This window comes from Emydura macquarii, unplaced genomic scaffold (assembly GCF_026122565.2).
Source record: "Emydura macquarii macquarii isolate MOO-44397 ecotype Brisbane River unplaced genomic scaffold, CSIRO-AGI_Emac_v2 contig_2676, whole genome shotgun sequence".
Classification (NCBI taxonomy): domain Eukaryota; kingdom Metazoa; phylum Chordata; order Testudines; family Chelidae; genus Emydura; species Emydura macquarii.
In genome coordinates this window covers 9,249,918-9,267,534 of record NW_027132813.1, presented here as the reverse complement: position 1 = coordinate 9,267,534, position 17,617 = coordinate 9,249,918, and the positions used below count along the sequence as shown (strand labels likewise).

At 43.0% G+C, this 17,617-nt stretch overlaps 1 protein-coding gene across 2 annotated transcripts in view; it reads left to right on the top strand.

Moving 5' to 3' along the window:
* The window catches only part of PSEN2 (presenilin 2), a 29,365-nt gene that overhangs the window by 408 nt on the left and 11,340 nt on the right, over positions 1-17,617 (top strand). Inside the window, exons 2-10 of one of the 2 annotated variants that reach the window (XM_067564831.1) lie at positions 1,143-1,226; positions 5,633-5,692; positions 7,744-7,908; positions 8,706-8,932; positions 9,900-10,041; positions 11,240-11,307; positions 12,741-12,961; positions 13,668-13,766; positions 17,271-17,348. In XM_067564831.1, the coding sequence (XP_067420932.1) occupies positions 7,762-7,908; positions 8,706-8,932; positions 9,900-10,041; positions 11,240-11,307; positions 12,741-12,961; positions 13,668-13,766; positions 17,271-17,348 (982 nt within the window). In that variant the 5' untranslated portion in view covers positions 1,143-1,226; positions 5,633-5,692; positions 7,744-7,761. The remainder of the gene's footprint in view (positions 1-1,142; positions 1,227-5,632; positions 5,693-7,743; positions 7,909-8,705; positions 8,933-9,899; positions 10,042-11,239; positions 11,308-12,740; positions 12,962-13,667; positions 13,767-17,270; positions 17,349-17,617) is intronic. The other variant, XM_067564830.1, reaches the window with a different exon arrangement.

Here is a 17,617-nt window from a genome sequence, read left to right as displayed (position 1 = left end):
CGGTGCCTGGAGAGCTCGGGCGCTGCTTGGCAGGAGCCCAACCCCGGCGGGGCGCCGTGTACCCGGGGCCGGTGCCCGCTGCCGCGAGTGGAGCCTTCCTCGGGCCTGGCTGTAGGAGAGCAGGAGGGGCTGGCCCGGTGCTGCAGCTCGGTCGGGGCCCTTCCCTTGTGGTAACGCGCCGCGCCCGCTGCCCTCCTGCAGCCTCCCTGCTGAGGGGGACTTGCGCGCGGCGTGTCACTCTCGCCCTGCAGGGGCTCCCAGGTCCCCCGCCCCCCGTGTTGACCGACGCCTCTGGGACGGGTGATGTTGGGTTACTGGGCTCAGTTCTCTAGGGCACTGCCCCAGTGTCCGTGCCAGGCTGGGACTGGCTCCACCTCGTCCCTGCGTGCACAGCACTCTGGCAGCGCTGCCTTGGTAGGGTTTAGCAACGGGAGGAGGTGCACTCGCATAACGCTTTCCCCTTGGGAATGTTTAAATTCAACCAGTCAGTTTCACATTGCTGTTAGTCACTTGTGCTTTCTGTTTCCCTAGTCAGGCGTCATGGTGATTGGCTTGAGAAGACTGCAGGACAGCTACAGACAAATTGTTCTAGAGGAATTTTTTTGAAAGCACTGGAACTAAATACAGTAGAACCTCAGAGTTATGAACACCAGTTACAAACTGACCAGTCAACCACATACCTCATTTCGAACCAGAAGTACCCAATCAGGCAGCTGCAGAGTTTAAAAAAAAAAAAAAAAAGGCAAATACAGTACAGTACTGAGTTAAAGTAAACTATTAAAAAAAAAGGAAAAGCAGCATTTTTCTGCTTCATAGTAGTGTTTCAAAGCTGTATTAAGTTAACGTTCAGTTGTAAACTTTTGAAAGAACAACCATAACATTTTGTTCAGCATTACGAACATTTCAGAGTTACAAACAACCTCCATTCCTGAGGTGTTCATAACTCTGAGGTTCTACTGTATTAGTTTTTGCACAGTCTCATTCTTCCTATATGAACTGATTGGAATTGTTCCTATTGCTACAGCATACCGTCCTATTCATTCATCTATGGGTCTATGCTTTAAATTGGAGGCATCATGGAAGTTAACAGGTTAATTTTCTTGTTTATAAGTATGTGACATTTTTTTTCTATTTTTTTTTAGCACTGTTCATCTGAGGATCTCCATGAACTTCTAGCCTCACATCTTCCCTGTAAAGGAAGGTGTGCATTTGTCCCTATTTTCTAGGTAAGGAAAATGAGTTATGAATATTTTGAGTGGCTTGCTGCTAAATCCTACAGTAAGACCCAAAGCAGAGCAATGCATAAAACCCAGGTCCTGATTCTCATTACTGTGCCTTAATCATACAACTTGCCCGTAGTTGTAGAGATGAGATCAAGACACAGTCTTGTTGTTAAAGCACAGGATTATTATTTCTTTTTCAAGTTAAATATTTTTACCTGTTACTACTTGATATTTGTTTGGAATGAATGTTAGTGAGCCTCAAAATGAATGGCCTAGAAAAGTCATCTAGCATGTGATTCCCAGAATGTTTCATAGTGTGAATCAGCACCCAATTCTCACACTACCAGCTTGTCTATTTGTAATCATGTAACATGCTGTAGTGACCGTTTGTGTGACAGGCTCTGTTACTGGCTGTGGTGATCAAGCTGAATGGGAACGCTGAATAAACTTCAGGCTTTGAAAACGTTGCTGAGAGGAGGACAAGAGTGAGGCTGCTGGATTTCTAATGCCAAAGACATCTTTGCAAAAAGAAAACTAGACCATAGCACTAGCTAAACAGTTATTGGATGGCGTTCAGTTAAACTGTGTTTAGCTGAGAGCCTGAATTTGGGTACGCCTTCCAGATGGGGATGGCTTGAAGGTTTGCCCATGATGTCTAGTGACAGCTTTACCTGGCAACATCCCCATTCTCTGTAGGTGGTAACAGCAGTAACTTTCAGGGAATTGTTGTAGATCTCCATATGCATCCTCTAGCATCCCTATTTAAGGGTGGATTTTTTTCACCTACATGATCTCTAGTCTTAGTCTGCTCTTGTACTAGAATTTTCAGATATGTAGGGGGATGTGGACTCCCACAGCTCACTGTTTGCTCTGCAGCTATGAGAGAGGGATTTTGCTCTCCTAAAAATGTACAGATTGAGGAGGGAGGTAAAAGGAGGACAGTGAAGATCTGCTCTACGTCATGCATACACCATTCATTGTATCAGTAATCATTTGAATCCATATCCTAAGTAACAGATGCTCAGAATCATAAACTTCCATTGCAGCAAAATTCTGTCAGACCTTCCATCTGAAGGGAAGCGTTTGTGGTCAAAGTAACAACTGAAATGTTTAGATTCCTGGGAACCATGGAGCCAAATCCAGAGGTGGATGATGATGATAAAAATATTTTTATCATCACCTTGGGACCTGAAATAATAACGGCTATGGCATATAGCACTCTAGGATTCTTGGGATGAAAGACACACTATACACATACTGTATTTACTGCCTCTCCTGTTAGGGCTCAGAAACAATTGTAACAGTGTAACCAAAGTAGTGATGTAACAATAGCTGTAATAACCTGTAACGATAGCTCTGGGCAGTGTAAACCACCCCTTTCATCTCTGAGTTGTTAACTTAGATGCCCAATGGTGATGATTTAATCATCAACATTAACTATTTATTCCTCATGTAAGAAGGAGAGAGGGAGGGGGAGGGCCATAGATCTTCACAGTTTATTATGAATGACATCTCATTTTGGGGCCATAAGTGAGGGGGACATAAGTACTAGTTTCTCTTAATCAAGAGGGAACCAACCACAGCGAGCCCAGCAAAGCACATGGATGTAATCAGGCCCTGCTGAAGGAGGATGCCAGGCATCACTCAATGTCATCATGTTTTGAATATCTACACAATTAACTGTGAGCCTTCTCTCATTGTGGTGACTTGCATAAGGCGGGGCTTATTTTTGTGGGCCGCATTTGTAAGAGTAACATCACCACTGTGTTTGTTTTCCCAGTTTATCCCTGTCTTCTATATTTTCTAAAAAATATTTTTTCCCTATTTGGTTTGTTTACCAGCAGCAGTGACCCTTGTGGCCTAAATTTTAAGGATAATCTGTTTATATTGCTTCAGAGCTTTTCTTGACATAGTTAGAAAAAAATGGGCCTCCTCACCTATTAGAACCAAAAAGAACTGTATAAGTAGGTCTTAAAACTTTCAAGTCAATTAATCTTCTGCGAGAGTAGACCAGCTATTCTGTGCCATATATATACTGATACTATATTTCATTTGCAATGGATAAAACACAAGATGCAGTATTCCCTCTTGTGCAGTAAGAGGGAGCTTTAACATGCGGTTCTGTGGAATAAGCCTATAAAGGAAACTGTGTCTGGTACAGTGGGATAACAACACAGTGGGTCACATCCTCAGCTCCATTGGAGTCAGTGAAGGTACACTGATTTACCACAGCTGAACCACTGTGTGAAATAGTTCTTTTCCTCTTCTCAAATATATCTGCTTCTCAGACAATTGGTAGAAAATATGTGGGTGATGACAAAGACAGAGTTGGAGCCAGGACTATTGAGTTGCATCCCTACTTCTGCCAGTTACTAACAGCAATTATTTAGTACCAGAGGGCCATCATTCCCTTTCACTTTTGCCATGCAGGTCTACAGGATCAGCCTGTTGATTCTCTTAGATTTTTTTTCTATAAATTGAGAGAATTCTACTAACCCCTGACTCCACAATGTGTGATCTTATGTGACTTATTAGGATCATATTTAAAACTGCACCACACTTGGTGTCTCTCTTCCTTGTTCACTTGAGTCAATTGCTCATACTCTTTCCATGAGGCCTGTCAACACTAATCCACCATCAAAGTGATGTAGAAACAAACTGTACTACTATGACATCCTTTTCCTGGTCAGCTGGTGCTTTATGTTTCAATTGTGTTGTCTTTCTGTTTGAAGTGCGAGCTCCTTCAGACAGGGACCTTGTATTCCTCTGCTTTGCACAGCCCTAAGCATACTGGCAATGCTCAACAAATATGAGAGAGAGATCAGGTTGGATCCTCAAGCCTTACTACTCTGAGGGAGAGCTCACTTAAACAAAGGAGATGTTTTGTAACAGAAAGATGATGCAGAAAGGAAACTGGACCATTCTGGCTTTGCATGAAATCTGTCATCTCTGAGAGTAGTAGTCGCTGAAGGGTCAGTTGCTGTAGGGATCTAGATCAGGCCCAGTACTACTATATTGTGATGTCTTTCAACCAACCCACCATTAAAACAAAACTTCATAAACAAGGGAAGGGGGGGGAGAGAGGGGATTGGTAAAACTATATGGCTTGGTCTGACCTGATTAGCATGGTTGGGAACTATTTTAGAATTGCGCTGTCACATCTCTGCATTTCTCCCTGCTTTATTTTATTCCCCTTTCAAAGAGATGTTAAGCTTTTTTAAAATCTGAATTAAAATACAAAATGTCCTGTGTTGTATTGCTAACCCCTAAGATTACTGAAACTACCAACCCTTTAAAGTCAGTGAAAGTGAAATAAGTTTTGAGACTGTAACTGTCAGTTTACTCCTGGGGGAATTGTGTGCCACTGCACATGTGCAAAATTCATGTTCCCTCACCAATTTTTTTCTCCACAGAATATAGATTCTGATGGTGAAATGCTGCAGTTACACCTTTCATCCACCAGGGGCTTCTGTGTGCTAGAAGAGAGGGCAGCCAGCTGGCAGCTGTGTTCCTCATAGCAGGCCAGATGACCAGGCAGGGGATGGACAGAGTAGGGCGCATGGGGCTGCTGGGGGTGGGGAAGTCACAGATGGAGGTTCAGAAGGGTTAGTGAGGGGGTACAGTCAATGGTCTGTATGGAGGGAGACTCCCCAATTCCTTAACAAGCCAGCCCTCCTGCCCCTCCTCCCCAAAAAAACAAACAAAAAACCCCCCACTCTTTTCTATATTTCTCCCACCCACACCCAACAACCCTCCAGTTCACTCCCAGGCTCCTTCCTTTTCCCTCAGCTCCCCCAAACCCTTGCACTGCTTTTTAGGGTGCAGAAAATGTGTTTCTATATTGTAGTTTAAATGAATTAAGTGAAGTTCTGTATTAATATACCTACTAAGAAATCTGTTTGTCAAAAAAAAAAAAAAAATTCCTGAATCTTTTTTGTTGCCGTCTTTATTGTTAGACATACTTGCTGACAGGTATTTTGAAATAAATCACCAAAATAATTGAAAATGGTGTGATTTATATTGTATTACTTTGACAAATACAATTTCCAGAATTTTATTATAATGTGCTCAGTTTTTAATTTTTTGTCGCACAGTTTCCCCAGGAGTAAACTGTCACTTGTGCTGTTTGTTAAACTTCTGAACTTGACACAACTTGGTGAGTGAAAATAGGCTACTTGGTGTCCCTTTCTGGGTCCCGTGTAGTAGCACAACATTGTTTTGTTCAGGTTGCAGAAACTGCAGGGGAAGGCTTACACCCAGATAGATAGATGGAGAGAGAGAGAGAGAGGTGTGTGTGTGTGTGTACGTGTGTGTGTGTGTGTGTACACGTTCCTGAGAATGCTTAAGCTGTGTAAAACCTAAATGTTGGGCCTACACTGCTTGAGACTGGCCCCTTATTCTTCCCATAGTTCCCTGGTGTATGCAGAATCTGTATGGAGCCTATTCGGCTACACTGGCCGGAGGGCTAGGTATTTGTTACTGTTTCGGCATGTGTTATCTAACCTGTTCTAACTTCACTGATTCAGAAGTATGTAGTGCCTGAAGACTTCATATACAACATAAACCTGACTTCCCCTTAAAAGACTCAACTTCATGTATTTCATAACTTGCCGAGTTACTAGGTGCTTGGGCCTAAATTTTCAAGAATTTTGAGTGCACATGCTCACTCTCACAATTGTCTGATAAGTGCCTGATAAGCACCCATTAGCAGGCGACTTGCACATGCATGATGGACAGGCACAAAAGTGAAAGTATGCTCTTGAGAACTTGGGTAATCAGATTTTATTCTACTGAGCAAGAACATAGCATTATTGTGAAGCAGATAACCCAAGACGTAGTGTTTCTGCCATCTTTTCCGCCTCTGAGCTGTACTGCTTTTGTTGATAATTCAGGAATACAATGACACTGAAAGCTTTGAAGGGTCGGTGGAGGAGACTTTTCTGGAAAGAGTATCTCACTTGGGAGATGGATTTTCTTTCTGAAATTTCCTCTTTGAGAGGAAGGGACAAAATGAGTGAAGATTAGGAGTTGTGGTGGAAAGGGAATTTCTTAATTCCTCCTAAAATTAAGCACAGTGAGAAGAAAGAGGAATCGTCCAGGTATCTTTCAGACTACCAGGTCTGAAACTCTAGGCTATGCTCTCTCCCAGGAGATCTCACTGTTTGGACCATGAGTGTCCTGACTCTTGACTTATTCTGTGACCATGGCCAAGTCACTGAGCTTCTCTGTACTTCCATTCCAGCTTTAAAAGGGAAACAATATCTACCACTTGGGCCATATTGTTGGGTTCCTGTTTTACGATCCTTGGATTAAATGCTCCACATATGTCATGGGGAATCACATATTTATCGCTTTTAAATTAATCTGTACAAACCATCCAAAGTATGAAAGGTCTGGTTTTGCCTTCACTTTGACAACGTGAGACTAGCCTCAAAACAAGAAGTGACCAGATTAATTTAACTGCCTCTCTAAGATGAACGGTGAAATGCTAAAATGAATTCTCCTGGATTGAGCTGTCCTGAATCTGCTGCTGTGCAAAAGCCACTTTGATAAGGATGGGGGGCAAAGTAGGTGAATTCTTAGGGTTGACTAAAATCATGGCATTCTTGGCTAGTGCAGGCTGGCAAAAGCAGTGCACCTAATCTCCAACTCTTTTTATTTTATCCCCTGTTCCTCTTGACATTTCTTCATGTCTGTTTTTATTTTTGAATAGCAGCACATGGAATCAGGCCAACACAATGACCTGTGCTGTTAAACTCCAAGCTGTTGCTCATCCAAGTGTCTTGCTCTTCCTCTATGAAACAATACAGTTGGAGCAATGCTGGCTAACTTACAGTGAGAGAGAGTTCCTTTTTTAAGAAATCAGTTTTCTTACCATGCTTAGTGGGGGAGGGAAATAATTTCATAAAAAATGTATAGAGCTACTAGATACGCACATTTCAGGAGATTGGCTTGAATCTAGCCCAGGTTCTTAATGACCAAAAATTTACCACCATCTGGCTTCTGCTCATTGGTCTATCCTGTGGGCATTGGACTCAGTTTTCCATGACCCAATCAAAGCTTCACTTCTGTCGAGTGCCAGTTGTGAAGTGGTCATTTGTCTGCTAGGAAGCAGACTAACTGCTTCTAACTCTTAGGTCATTCTTCTGTCTCAAAGTCAAGACATAGTGGTGAGGAGGAAAGAACAGATACAGCAGCCATGCATGCTGTGGCTAAAAAGAGGACTTGAATCTCACTTTGCTGCTAATCCAGCACTGAATTTCACTTTTCCTACCCAACTGTTTTAAACGACAAAACAAACAGACACAAAAACCCGCAAACCCCACTATCTAATTGCATCTAGAGCACTATGCATTTTTCAATGTGCTAGTTTATCACGTGATAGTAAGATATGATGTCAGAACATCTGCTAGACATCCCCATTGCAATTGCACTTCTTGTTCATGTTTCCAACTCAGTGTCTGTGGTTTTCAGTTTGTACCATGGCTTTAATGTTTTCTCCTGTTGTGTTTGCTTCTAGGCACTGTATGAGAGACTGATGATGATCACGTTCATGAACAACTCAGACAGCGAAGAGGAAGCCTGCAATGAGAGAACATCACTGATGTCAGTGGCGAGCCCTCCTGCATCCTCCTACCAGGATGGCCTGCAAGCACCCGAAGCAGCAGAAATACAGACGCACAGGGTAGGTCTGCATTGCCTCTAGAAAGAGAGGAAATGTGGTATGATGCCACTGCTATTCTGCTGAACAGATCACTCAATAACTTCCTGTGTACTGTGCCCTAGGGTTGGTCAGTTCTTGTTTCAGAGGTACTGCAGTTCGTGTATTTCTTAAATAATAGCAGTAGTGCCCCCTGTCACTTTCCCATAATAGTCTTTTTTTTTTTTTTTTTTTTTTCCCCCTCTCTCTTCATGCCCCTCCCTTCTCAGCTGCTAGAGCTAAGAGTTTAAGCATGATCTGATACACATGTGACTTTCCTGAGTGATATTCTCTCAGGCCCTTTAATTAACAACAAGGAAGCTTAAACTAGCACCTGAGCTACTCTCCAGAGCTTCCTCAGTACTGGGCAAACAAAACCAATGTTAAACTGGATCTTATCCAAGTAATAGTGAAACAGCCATGTAATACAAGGATTGGATTGCTGAAAGAACAGATTGAAATGGCTGGGCATCAGACTCTTCCGCTGGAATTTTCTTCAATTCCAATTTTGTGTACACTGCCTCGCTTCCCCTCCCCATTTTAAATATCTGCAAATGTTTAAGCTTTAGACTAAACACATCATTCTGCAGTTCATAGCATGTCAGATGCTGGTGGTGGTGGGCAGCATTGCTAGTCATAGGGCTTACGTTCACTTCCACGTAGTATGAACTTTCTGCTATTCTATAGGGTGCTACTGTGTGTCACCAGGAAATATAATTAGTGAATGCTTTGCATAGAAAATAAAGAGGGTCTCATGCATACTCTGTAATCTCTCTTTACAGAAGAGGCATACTGGTAGCAGTCATAGCCCTAGTGATGTTGACAGAGGTAATTCTGACTCAGGACTTCCAGCGAGAGACATTGCTCTGGACAACGAGGAGGAGGAACTGACTCTGAAATACGGAGCAAAGCATGTGATCATGCTCTTTGTGCCTGTCACACTGTGTATGATTGTTGTCGTTGCCACCATAAAGTCAGTGCGCTTCTACACAGAGAAAAACGGGCAGTTGTAAGTAGGTTCCTAAAAGCAGCATGTCTCTGTGTTTCCAAAGATGCGTGTACCCAGAGGCCTTCCACAGTAGGATGGAACTCTGTAAACCGGCAAAGACTTTATTCTTTTGAACTAGGCTAAATATACTAACTTCAGCTGACAGGAATGGATCCTAATGTATCTGTTACAAGCCAATGTGAGAAAAGGGCACTGATGTTAGGATAGTCATCTAGATAGGACTTAAACTGATTTAACTCTGCCTACGTCACAGGTTGTGATGAAGTTGCTTCCCACTGCATTATAGAAACTCAGGTTGGATTCCTTGTCTCTTGAGCCACCAGCTGGCAGCAAGTGGGACATAGCACGCTCACTTGGGTGGATGGAAAAAAAATGTCTCACTGCTCAGTGATCTCTGTGGCTGTTAAAGACTCATGTTAATAGGCACAGAGAAAGTTCCATCCAGCCCTTCTTGACCGGGACAGTGACTGAATGAGGACATTATTGGGGCTGTAACAGGAATGGAGGATGTTTCATAAGGGGATTAAAAAGGGACTAGCACTTCCCTTGAATGTAGCTGAAGGAAACAAAATGTTAGGATGTATGAAAAGTGGAAGCGAGACTAATACCCTAGAATAATAGTGCCGACCTTAACCTTTTCCCAAAGAAGATATAGCAGAAATAGAAGGGTCCATAGACAGGCAACAAAAATGACTAGTGGCCTGGAGAGGCCTCCATATGCAGAAAGAATGAAAAGTTTTTTAAATGAAGATGCTGAAGTTAATGATCTCTTCCCTTATAGTGGTCCATGGGGTTCTTTAAGAGCTGTTGGCTGTGTATGCTCTCTATGAACATTCTGGGTATTCGGGCCGGGATCCCAGCGATCATGGGAGTCTCACACATACATTGGAAGGCAAAATTTGTCTTGGTGGCAGTGTAATAGCATAGCACGTACCCATCTGTTGCATTGCGTCTCTTTGCTCTGCAGGATCTACACCCCTTTTAGTGAAGATACACCTTCCGTGGGCCAGCGTCTCCTGAACTCTGTGCTGAACACCATCATAATGATCAGTGTTATCATCATAATGACAGTGTTCCTAGTTGTGCTGTATAAATATCGTTGTTATAAGGTAAGGGGTTTATGCTAGACAAAACAAATGTCATATAGTAATCAGCAAAAGCATCACAAACTAGTTTTGACAGGACTTGTGTGTTGGTAAGAGACATTCAGGTATTGCATTAGCTCTTCACCTAGATTTTACACATAATAAGAATCTCCTTTTAGAGTAGCCATTACCAGCAGTTAGAGACTTTTATTATCATCTTTTCACAGTCAGTAGGCATTCACAGGAAACGAACATGTTGTGGGTTGTCTTATTTTTTGACTGTTGGGAGCTCATAGCTAGATTTTTGTAGAGTAAAACCAAAAACACACAGGCTTCATCTCCTTCACTCTTGTGTAACACCCTGTGAGACAAACTAACACTCAAACAGCTGTTGAATAAAGCTTTGCACTCAATAGAAACTGCATTTTTTCTGTCTCCATTTCTTGCAGTTGGTTTTGAAGTATGGTCAGTCTCTGGAATTTTTTAAGTATTTGAGAAAGTACACTTCACATGTAACAGAGCTGTATGAGCGCTCTGTCTAGGCTCAAGGTTAACCTGAGTTTATTTAATAAAACTCGTGGCTTCCTTTCCTCCCCCTCAGCTACCCTTGCCTGTAAGTTAAAGGTCTGTGACTTTCTGCTATAGTTTCCATTTTGGCTTTAATCTTGTAGCTTTAAGTGAAGAGGTTCAGAGTTTATACTTTGTCCTGATTGATACTAGCCGATGGTGTCATAATATAGCTAAACTGTCCCATCAGTTTCCTCTTCTTCAAAAGTTTGAGACCAGGTTCCTGAGGAAGTGGATAGTTCCTGGCTGTGAGGATTGGTTTAGAGTTGTCTGTGGTGGGTGGGATGGAGAGGAAGAGGCGCATAGTTACAGGAAAAAGCACTTTCAATTCTTGTCCTGTTGTGTGAAATGGCAACAGGCTGCTCAGGAAGAGATGTCGGATGTGAGATTGCATTTATGGAGGGACTGGGGGGGCCTAGAAGTTGAGACAGATGTAAACTTGAACATACTAGTAGCTGAATGTCTTCCCAGAGACTAGAAAGCGAGAAGAGAAAGTGATCAAAACCAGAACCCTAGGGGGACACCAACAGGCTATGTGGGAGAAGAGGAACTTACCAAGTGGTCAGGTGTGGAGGCACTGATGCAAGCAACACTACACCATGAAGAAGAAGCCAGCCAGCTGCTTCAACTACTCTTTTGTCTTTCCATTGAACAGTTTATCCATGGCTGGCTGATCCTTTCATCACTGATGCTGCTGTTCCTTTTCACCTACATCTATCTAGGGTAAGCATAGGTGGCATGAGACTCCTGCCTTTGGGGAGGTTGGGGACTGGTGCTCTGACCATGGCCCTGCCCCCTGCTTCTCCTTGCTAGGCCTGAGGCCGCACTCACACTTCGCTTTCTGCCCCAGACCCCATTCCCACTCAGCCCCCTCCGCCCAAGGGCTCTCTCCTGCCCGCCACTTGTACCTCTTCAAAACCCTTTCCTGCCCACTGCTCATGCCTCTTGGGTTAGGGGACTGAGTGGGTGGGGCCTTGGGGTCAGAGGTCCAGTGGGAGCTTCCGCCATTGGCTGTTTGGGGAGGCTTAGCCTCCCCAGTCCTCTTATACCCATTGCCTGTTACTCAGACTTTGTTCTCTTTTCATAACGTGCTATGGTCCGTCATCTGGCACAGATATTGTCAAGCAAACTAACTAAGCCTCAGTGGACAGTAAAAGGACTTTGTGAATCTTGTGGTTGCCTTATCTTTGCTTTTTAAAAATTGTTTACTTGCTAATTTGCAACAGGTCTCCCAGTCATTAATGTGAATTGCTGAGATTCTGACACATCCTTCCCCAGAAGGCTCCCTGTTTGGAAAGGGTGCTATCACTGAAGTTTGCCACTTGAATAGTGAATGGCTTGTTGGTCCAGTAGTGGCACCTGAGAACTGGGCCTGAGAGAGCTTTTTCCGATGGGAGGGGTGGGAATGCTCTGACTTGAAACAATATGCCTTATTTTCCTCTCTAACCACATCTCTGCATGTTTTTCTTTCCCCTTAACTTCAGTGCTGGGTCACACCTCACATCTGGCTTGCTAATGATATTTTTATTTTGTCTTGAAAATTGTACCTTGGACAGGGTGTTTCTCATTTGCTGTCTCTACTAAATGCTGTCTACACTGCTGCACTCTTATTTTCAACTCAGTCTGGAAATCTTGCCCACCTGAGTGAGCAATCCAATCCTGGGTGTCACTCGCTGTCTACCCCAAAGTGTAAGGCAACACAATATTTGTGTGCTATATAGTGTCCACCCTACTGCCATAAAACTATGGAGAACTGGAAGCAGCCATTGAGGGCAAGGCAGGTGGGCAGTTAGTGATGGTGGTGATGGGAAGTGATGGCGCTTTCTGCTGTGGGTAAGAGGAACGAGTTTGTGGAACTGCTGCTTCTTTCAGCCGGACCTTACGATTGCTGCATCATAATTGACAGCATGGCCTTCAGTTTCATAGTGGCCAGCTATGCCATTATTGAGGAGTCTGGTGCTGGGAATGGGGAGGTCCATCTTACATAATTCTTATAGGGACTGAGACAGATCTCTCTTGGGCAAGTGGAATTTTTAATTCAAGACATGACTTGCTTCATCAGGCCTGAGGTTGACCTCTTTGACTAGTGCTATGAAAGTGTCTTGCCTGTCTGTTACATATTGCTTGGCTAACTCAGCTTTGCTTTCATTCTGCAGCGAAGTGCTGAAGACCTACAACGTGGCCATGGATTACCCCACCTTGGTTTTTGTCATCTGGAATTTTGGAGCAGTTGGGATGATTTGCATCCACTGGAAGGGTCCCTTGCAGCTCCAGCAGGCCTATCTCATTATGATCAGTGCGCTGATGGCCTTGGTTTTCATTAAATACCTACCCGAATGGTCAGCGTGGGTCATTCTAGGAGCCATTTCCATTTATGGTAAGGGTTGACTGTGACTAGTTAAAGAGAGACATTATAACAAAGTGCAGGAGGAACACCTGAATTTATCTAACTGCTTGGTGTGAGGAGTGGGCTTTACCGATAGTAACCTGGCAGTAATGCAGAACTCATTTGTTTATTGTTGGGAAATCCCAGATTTTGGCTTTGAGTAAAAAGGGTGTGGCTGTATCTGCAGAACTGGGGGAAATTTACCAGGTGACATTGGAAATGGTTTGGGGCTTTGAAGGGGGTGAGCTGGCACACAGGAATGCAATGTACGAATGACATGAGTTATATAGAATACAAAATAATAAGAGTCTTGAAACAATGGATTTTGAAACATTAATAAAAAATTCTATGTGCAGTCTGATCCTGTACACCTCTAGTATGCTATAGTCTCATTTTAAGGAAATGAGGGTCTGTCTTAGGGCACTTGTAATGTTATCCAGCACACTGAAAAATCGTATCATAACATTGAACCAGGAGAGTGTATTTCAGCAAAGGGGAGCTCCAAACAGAGGCTAATTATGAGATGATATTTTGGTAATCTTACAAACTTTACATCATGGCTATCATGCATAAAATATCTCTAGATGCCATTCTGAGGGAAATGGGGAAAGAATAGCCTATTAGAAAGGAGCAGTGATTTGAAATGTACAGAACATGTGGCTTGAGATTAGAGAGTCTGACCCTTTTCTATTCGCAGATTTGATGGCTGTGCTGTGTCCCAAAGGGCCTTTGAGAATGCTGGTAGAAACTGCCCAGGAGAGAAATGAACCTATATTTCCTGCATTAATATATTCTTGTGAGTAATCGCTCCTAGAGTTGAATGCCAGTGTTTAAACCGGATGTATATCAACTCCAAGCTTATGCCCACACTATACCTATGAGCAGTGTTTTCCTTAGCTCCTTGTTCTCAAAACTGCCAGTGTTTGTCCTGGAACAACACTTATGTATGGTCTAAACTAATATTTATAAAGGTGTTGGCTAATTGGTCAATTAACTCAAACTACAATAAGGCCCCAAACCTAGACTGGACATGCCCTTAGAAATCCAGGTGTTTAAATGCTGATTTACCAGGTTTTTTTATCACTTCAAATAACATTGGCATGCGTGTCATGTGGGTTATAGTCCACATCTTTTAAGACATGAATCAGCCTATTGTATTATTAAACACAAGCTATGTTAGAGGCTGTGAAGTCAAGCACTCAGATTTAGAAAATGTCAGAATTAAGGTTACCTGTGTACTTTGCATTATATAGCACTTCATATGTTCAAAGCACGCATCAGTTGACTTCAGTTGCAATTGTGAGTGCTCAACAGTTCTGCAAATCAGACTCCAGGGTCTCAAGTTGGGCATCCAGAAAATGAGGAATACACCATTAGTGACCACCTGTGAAAAGCTTGGGTTAAGTGATGTGCCCAACATCCCACAGGTACTCTGTGGCAGAGGCAGGGATAGAAGCCAATTCTCCAAGGGCAACATTCAGCTGCCTGAACCACGAGACTGTCTTTTCTCGTCCTGTAATCCCCTGCCTTGTTCACCGTGCACCTTCTAACTCTGCAACAAATGAAATAGGGGTCTTACAGACAAAAGCCTCTTTCACAACACCACCCTGGTTCATCCTTAGCACAAGTCCATTGTGTGCACCGAATGAAGCAGGGGTCCAAGAGGAAAAAAGTGATCATGTAACTAAAGACTGTATGATGTATATGCACAAGAAGGTTATGCTGTAAGTTGCTGGAGCCATGCCCATTGCGCACACAACATTCAGAGACTTTGGCTGCTAAATTTGAAGAAGTCTTCACTGAGTGTGTGCAAGCCAAGATTTTTCAAAAGCTTTAAAACTTGGCTAAAATTGGGCAGATGTTCACAGAAACAGCAAAAGGTCCACCCCTAACACCTGCTAAATTCAAGTCCATGTTCCAAAGCATGGTACAAGAACTTGTCACAGAAAAGGTCACCAGATTTTTTTTAAATATGGGCAAATAACAATTTTTTCCTAGCCTTGTTCTTGCAAATAGCTACAGTCTTTTGGTTGACACTTTCCAAAAATATTCAACCTTAGACATGTGGCCAGCGTGGAAAATTTCAGCTCAAACTATTAAAGTTTAGCAACATTTATAAGGAACTGAATCAGGATCTTATGGGAGATGTCAGGCAACCTTCATAATAGCTGCTGCTACCAACAGTCCCACTTACAATAAGATTTCTGTCTTTGATTCTCATGCATGCCACCTTCTATGTCTCCTTCACAGAATCAGAAGTCCTAGAGAAAGAAACATAAATCATCTGATTTGTACTAATATTTTAGCGGGTGAGCACTGGACACAAAGGAAACCAATTTATGCCTATGTTGATCTCAGCATATGACTCTGAGCTGGCACCTTTAAGGGTATCATCTTATAATATTAGCTAGTACAGGGCAATAGCTGCTACAGTAGTCTCCCAGCTACCTTCTCCTCAGTTATGTCCTATGCCTTAGTGAAATTTGGCCTGCATGATTCAGATCTGATATGATCACACCCATGCCAGAGAAACCTATGTGCAATGGTCCTGACAGCAGAATTACTCTAACATTCCTACTGTCAGCCTCCTTGCTCTTTCTGTTCTGTACAGGTGCTTCCACCGCACTTATCACAGTGGTATTTGAGCACCTTTCAGTAGTGCATTAAGCAACATGACAGACATCTGTCACATGGCTGGTTCTCTCTCATCCTCTCTCCAGGGGGAGAATTACATGTGCAATGTAGTTTTTGTTGCTTGTTGCCCGCAGCTTCCCTGTGAAAGTGGGTAACTTTATTGGTGCAGCATTTCTCCCCGACTTATTTTTAAAATGTAGGGTTCAGAAAAGGCACAAGTACCTCTAAGGGCTTGGGGCCTGTGATGTTTAATGTCTTGTTAAGGTGGGAGACCATTAAATCCATATAGAAAGGTGTGGGGATTTTCTTTGCCTCTTATTAGGCTCTCCAAATTTCCTGGACTGACAAACCTCTTACCAGGTTTCACCCCAAAGGGAAGTGAAATGCTTGTGATGAGATATCCCTAGAACAGGGGGCTTATTATGAAAGCAGTGACTTTTACTTATTCCTCACCAGCTTATTACTATAGCTGATACCACAGTAACATTTCTGCAGAAGTTATCTGAATGGCACTGAATGTACGATGACCCTTTTTTTAGATACAGGATACTCAGTCTGACAGATGGAAATTGGCATAGGCTAATATCGCTTTTCTTTAATGAAGCCTTTTCCTGGTTCACCCTGCTGCCATATGGTGATTAGAGAGGACTCCCTTGGGATGTTTTGCTTCTTAGCAAGGCTTCTGTTAAGCTGGGGGAGGGGTGGGGAAGGTCTGGATAAAGTCTAACTCTCAGTACAGCTAATAAATCAAGAACTTCTTCCATTGGAGAAGAAAAACACAACGCAGAAAACAGTAACTAAACAAAACATTTATTTTGCCTGACATCCTTGTTTCCATTGTAAAACCACAGTCCGGGGATGCTTCCTTGCCACAACTGAGCCTTTAATGGAATAGCAGTCTTTATATCTGCTTTGGTGCTCTCAAGGGCTAGCTGCCATAAAGAAATCAGAGCACTAGTGTACATCTCAAGTAAACTCCTGCCTCTCTTCTGATCTTAAAACAGTCCCTGACTTCCTTATTTTAGGGAGCCATTTCAAAAGTAAACCCCAAACCACCCTCTGGCTGCCCTTGTATATCCTCACTTACCTCCCAGGAGGCTTCCAACATCCACCTTACAGAAAAACAAGAGGGAAGGGGTGGCCAATCAGAAATAAACAGAAAATCCCCTCTCTACCCTAGGTAGGCGGGTTGCAGCATTCTTTCATTACCAAAGAATGTTACAGAAAATAACCTACCACTATCCCTCTCTTAGTAGCACTGTTTCCTGGGCCACCTCTTTCCTTTAGCAGATCAAGTGGCCACCAGGGAAGGAAGGAAAGGAGATGATGATCTGGGACCTCAGTTTTCTGAGATCCATAGAAAACAAAATGGCTTCCTTGCATGCAATAACTTGTGGTCTGAGTACTGAGGCACATAATATGCTGCCCCCATCCCCTCTCACCTTGCCATGTAAATGACTAGGGAATGGGAATATGCCCCTTTAGAGACCAACCAAGAGGGGGGTTTTGACCCTTTCCCCAGGAAAGGGGGTATATTCATGGTGATATCTGGTTTCTTTGCCTGCTGTGTAAAATTCAGATGAAAGTAGAGCCAGTGAAACCACTAGCTCGACTGAACAGCCAGTGATCTACAATTCTGTACACACATTATTTCTTTTCTCTACAGCTGCTATGATGTGGACAGTAGGAATGGCAAAGCCAGACACAGCATCAAGGGGCCCTAGTCAGCAGACATGGGATTCAGGTTTGTTTTGTTTTTAATAGAGAACGATGTCCTATAGTTATAGTGTCCTTGGTATTGCAGATCTGTGGCACAATAAACATGAGCCCCTTTTTAATTAAACTTGTGCATGTTTTGCAGTTTGTTTCTATTGCATGCTAGATAGGACGGTAGTGAAACCTCGCTGATTTCCACCCACCTCCCTCAGACCCCTCAAATCCTCACCTGGCTTGTCGGTAAAGATTAGTAGAATGCTGTATGGAGGTCTGGTATTAATACTTCATTACTTTTTA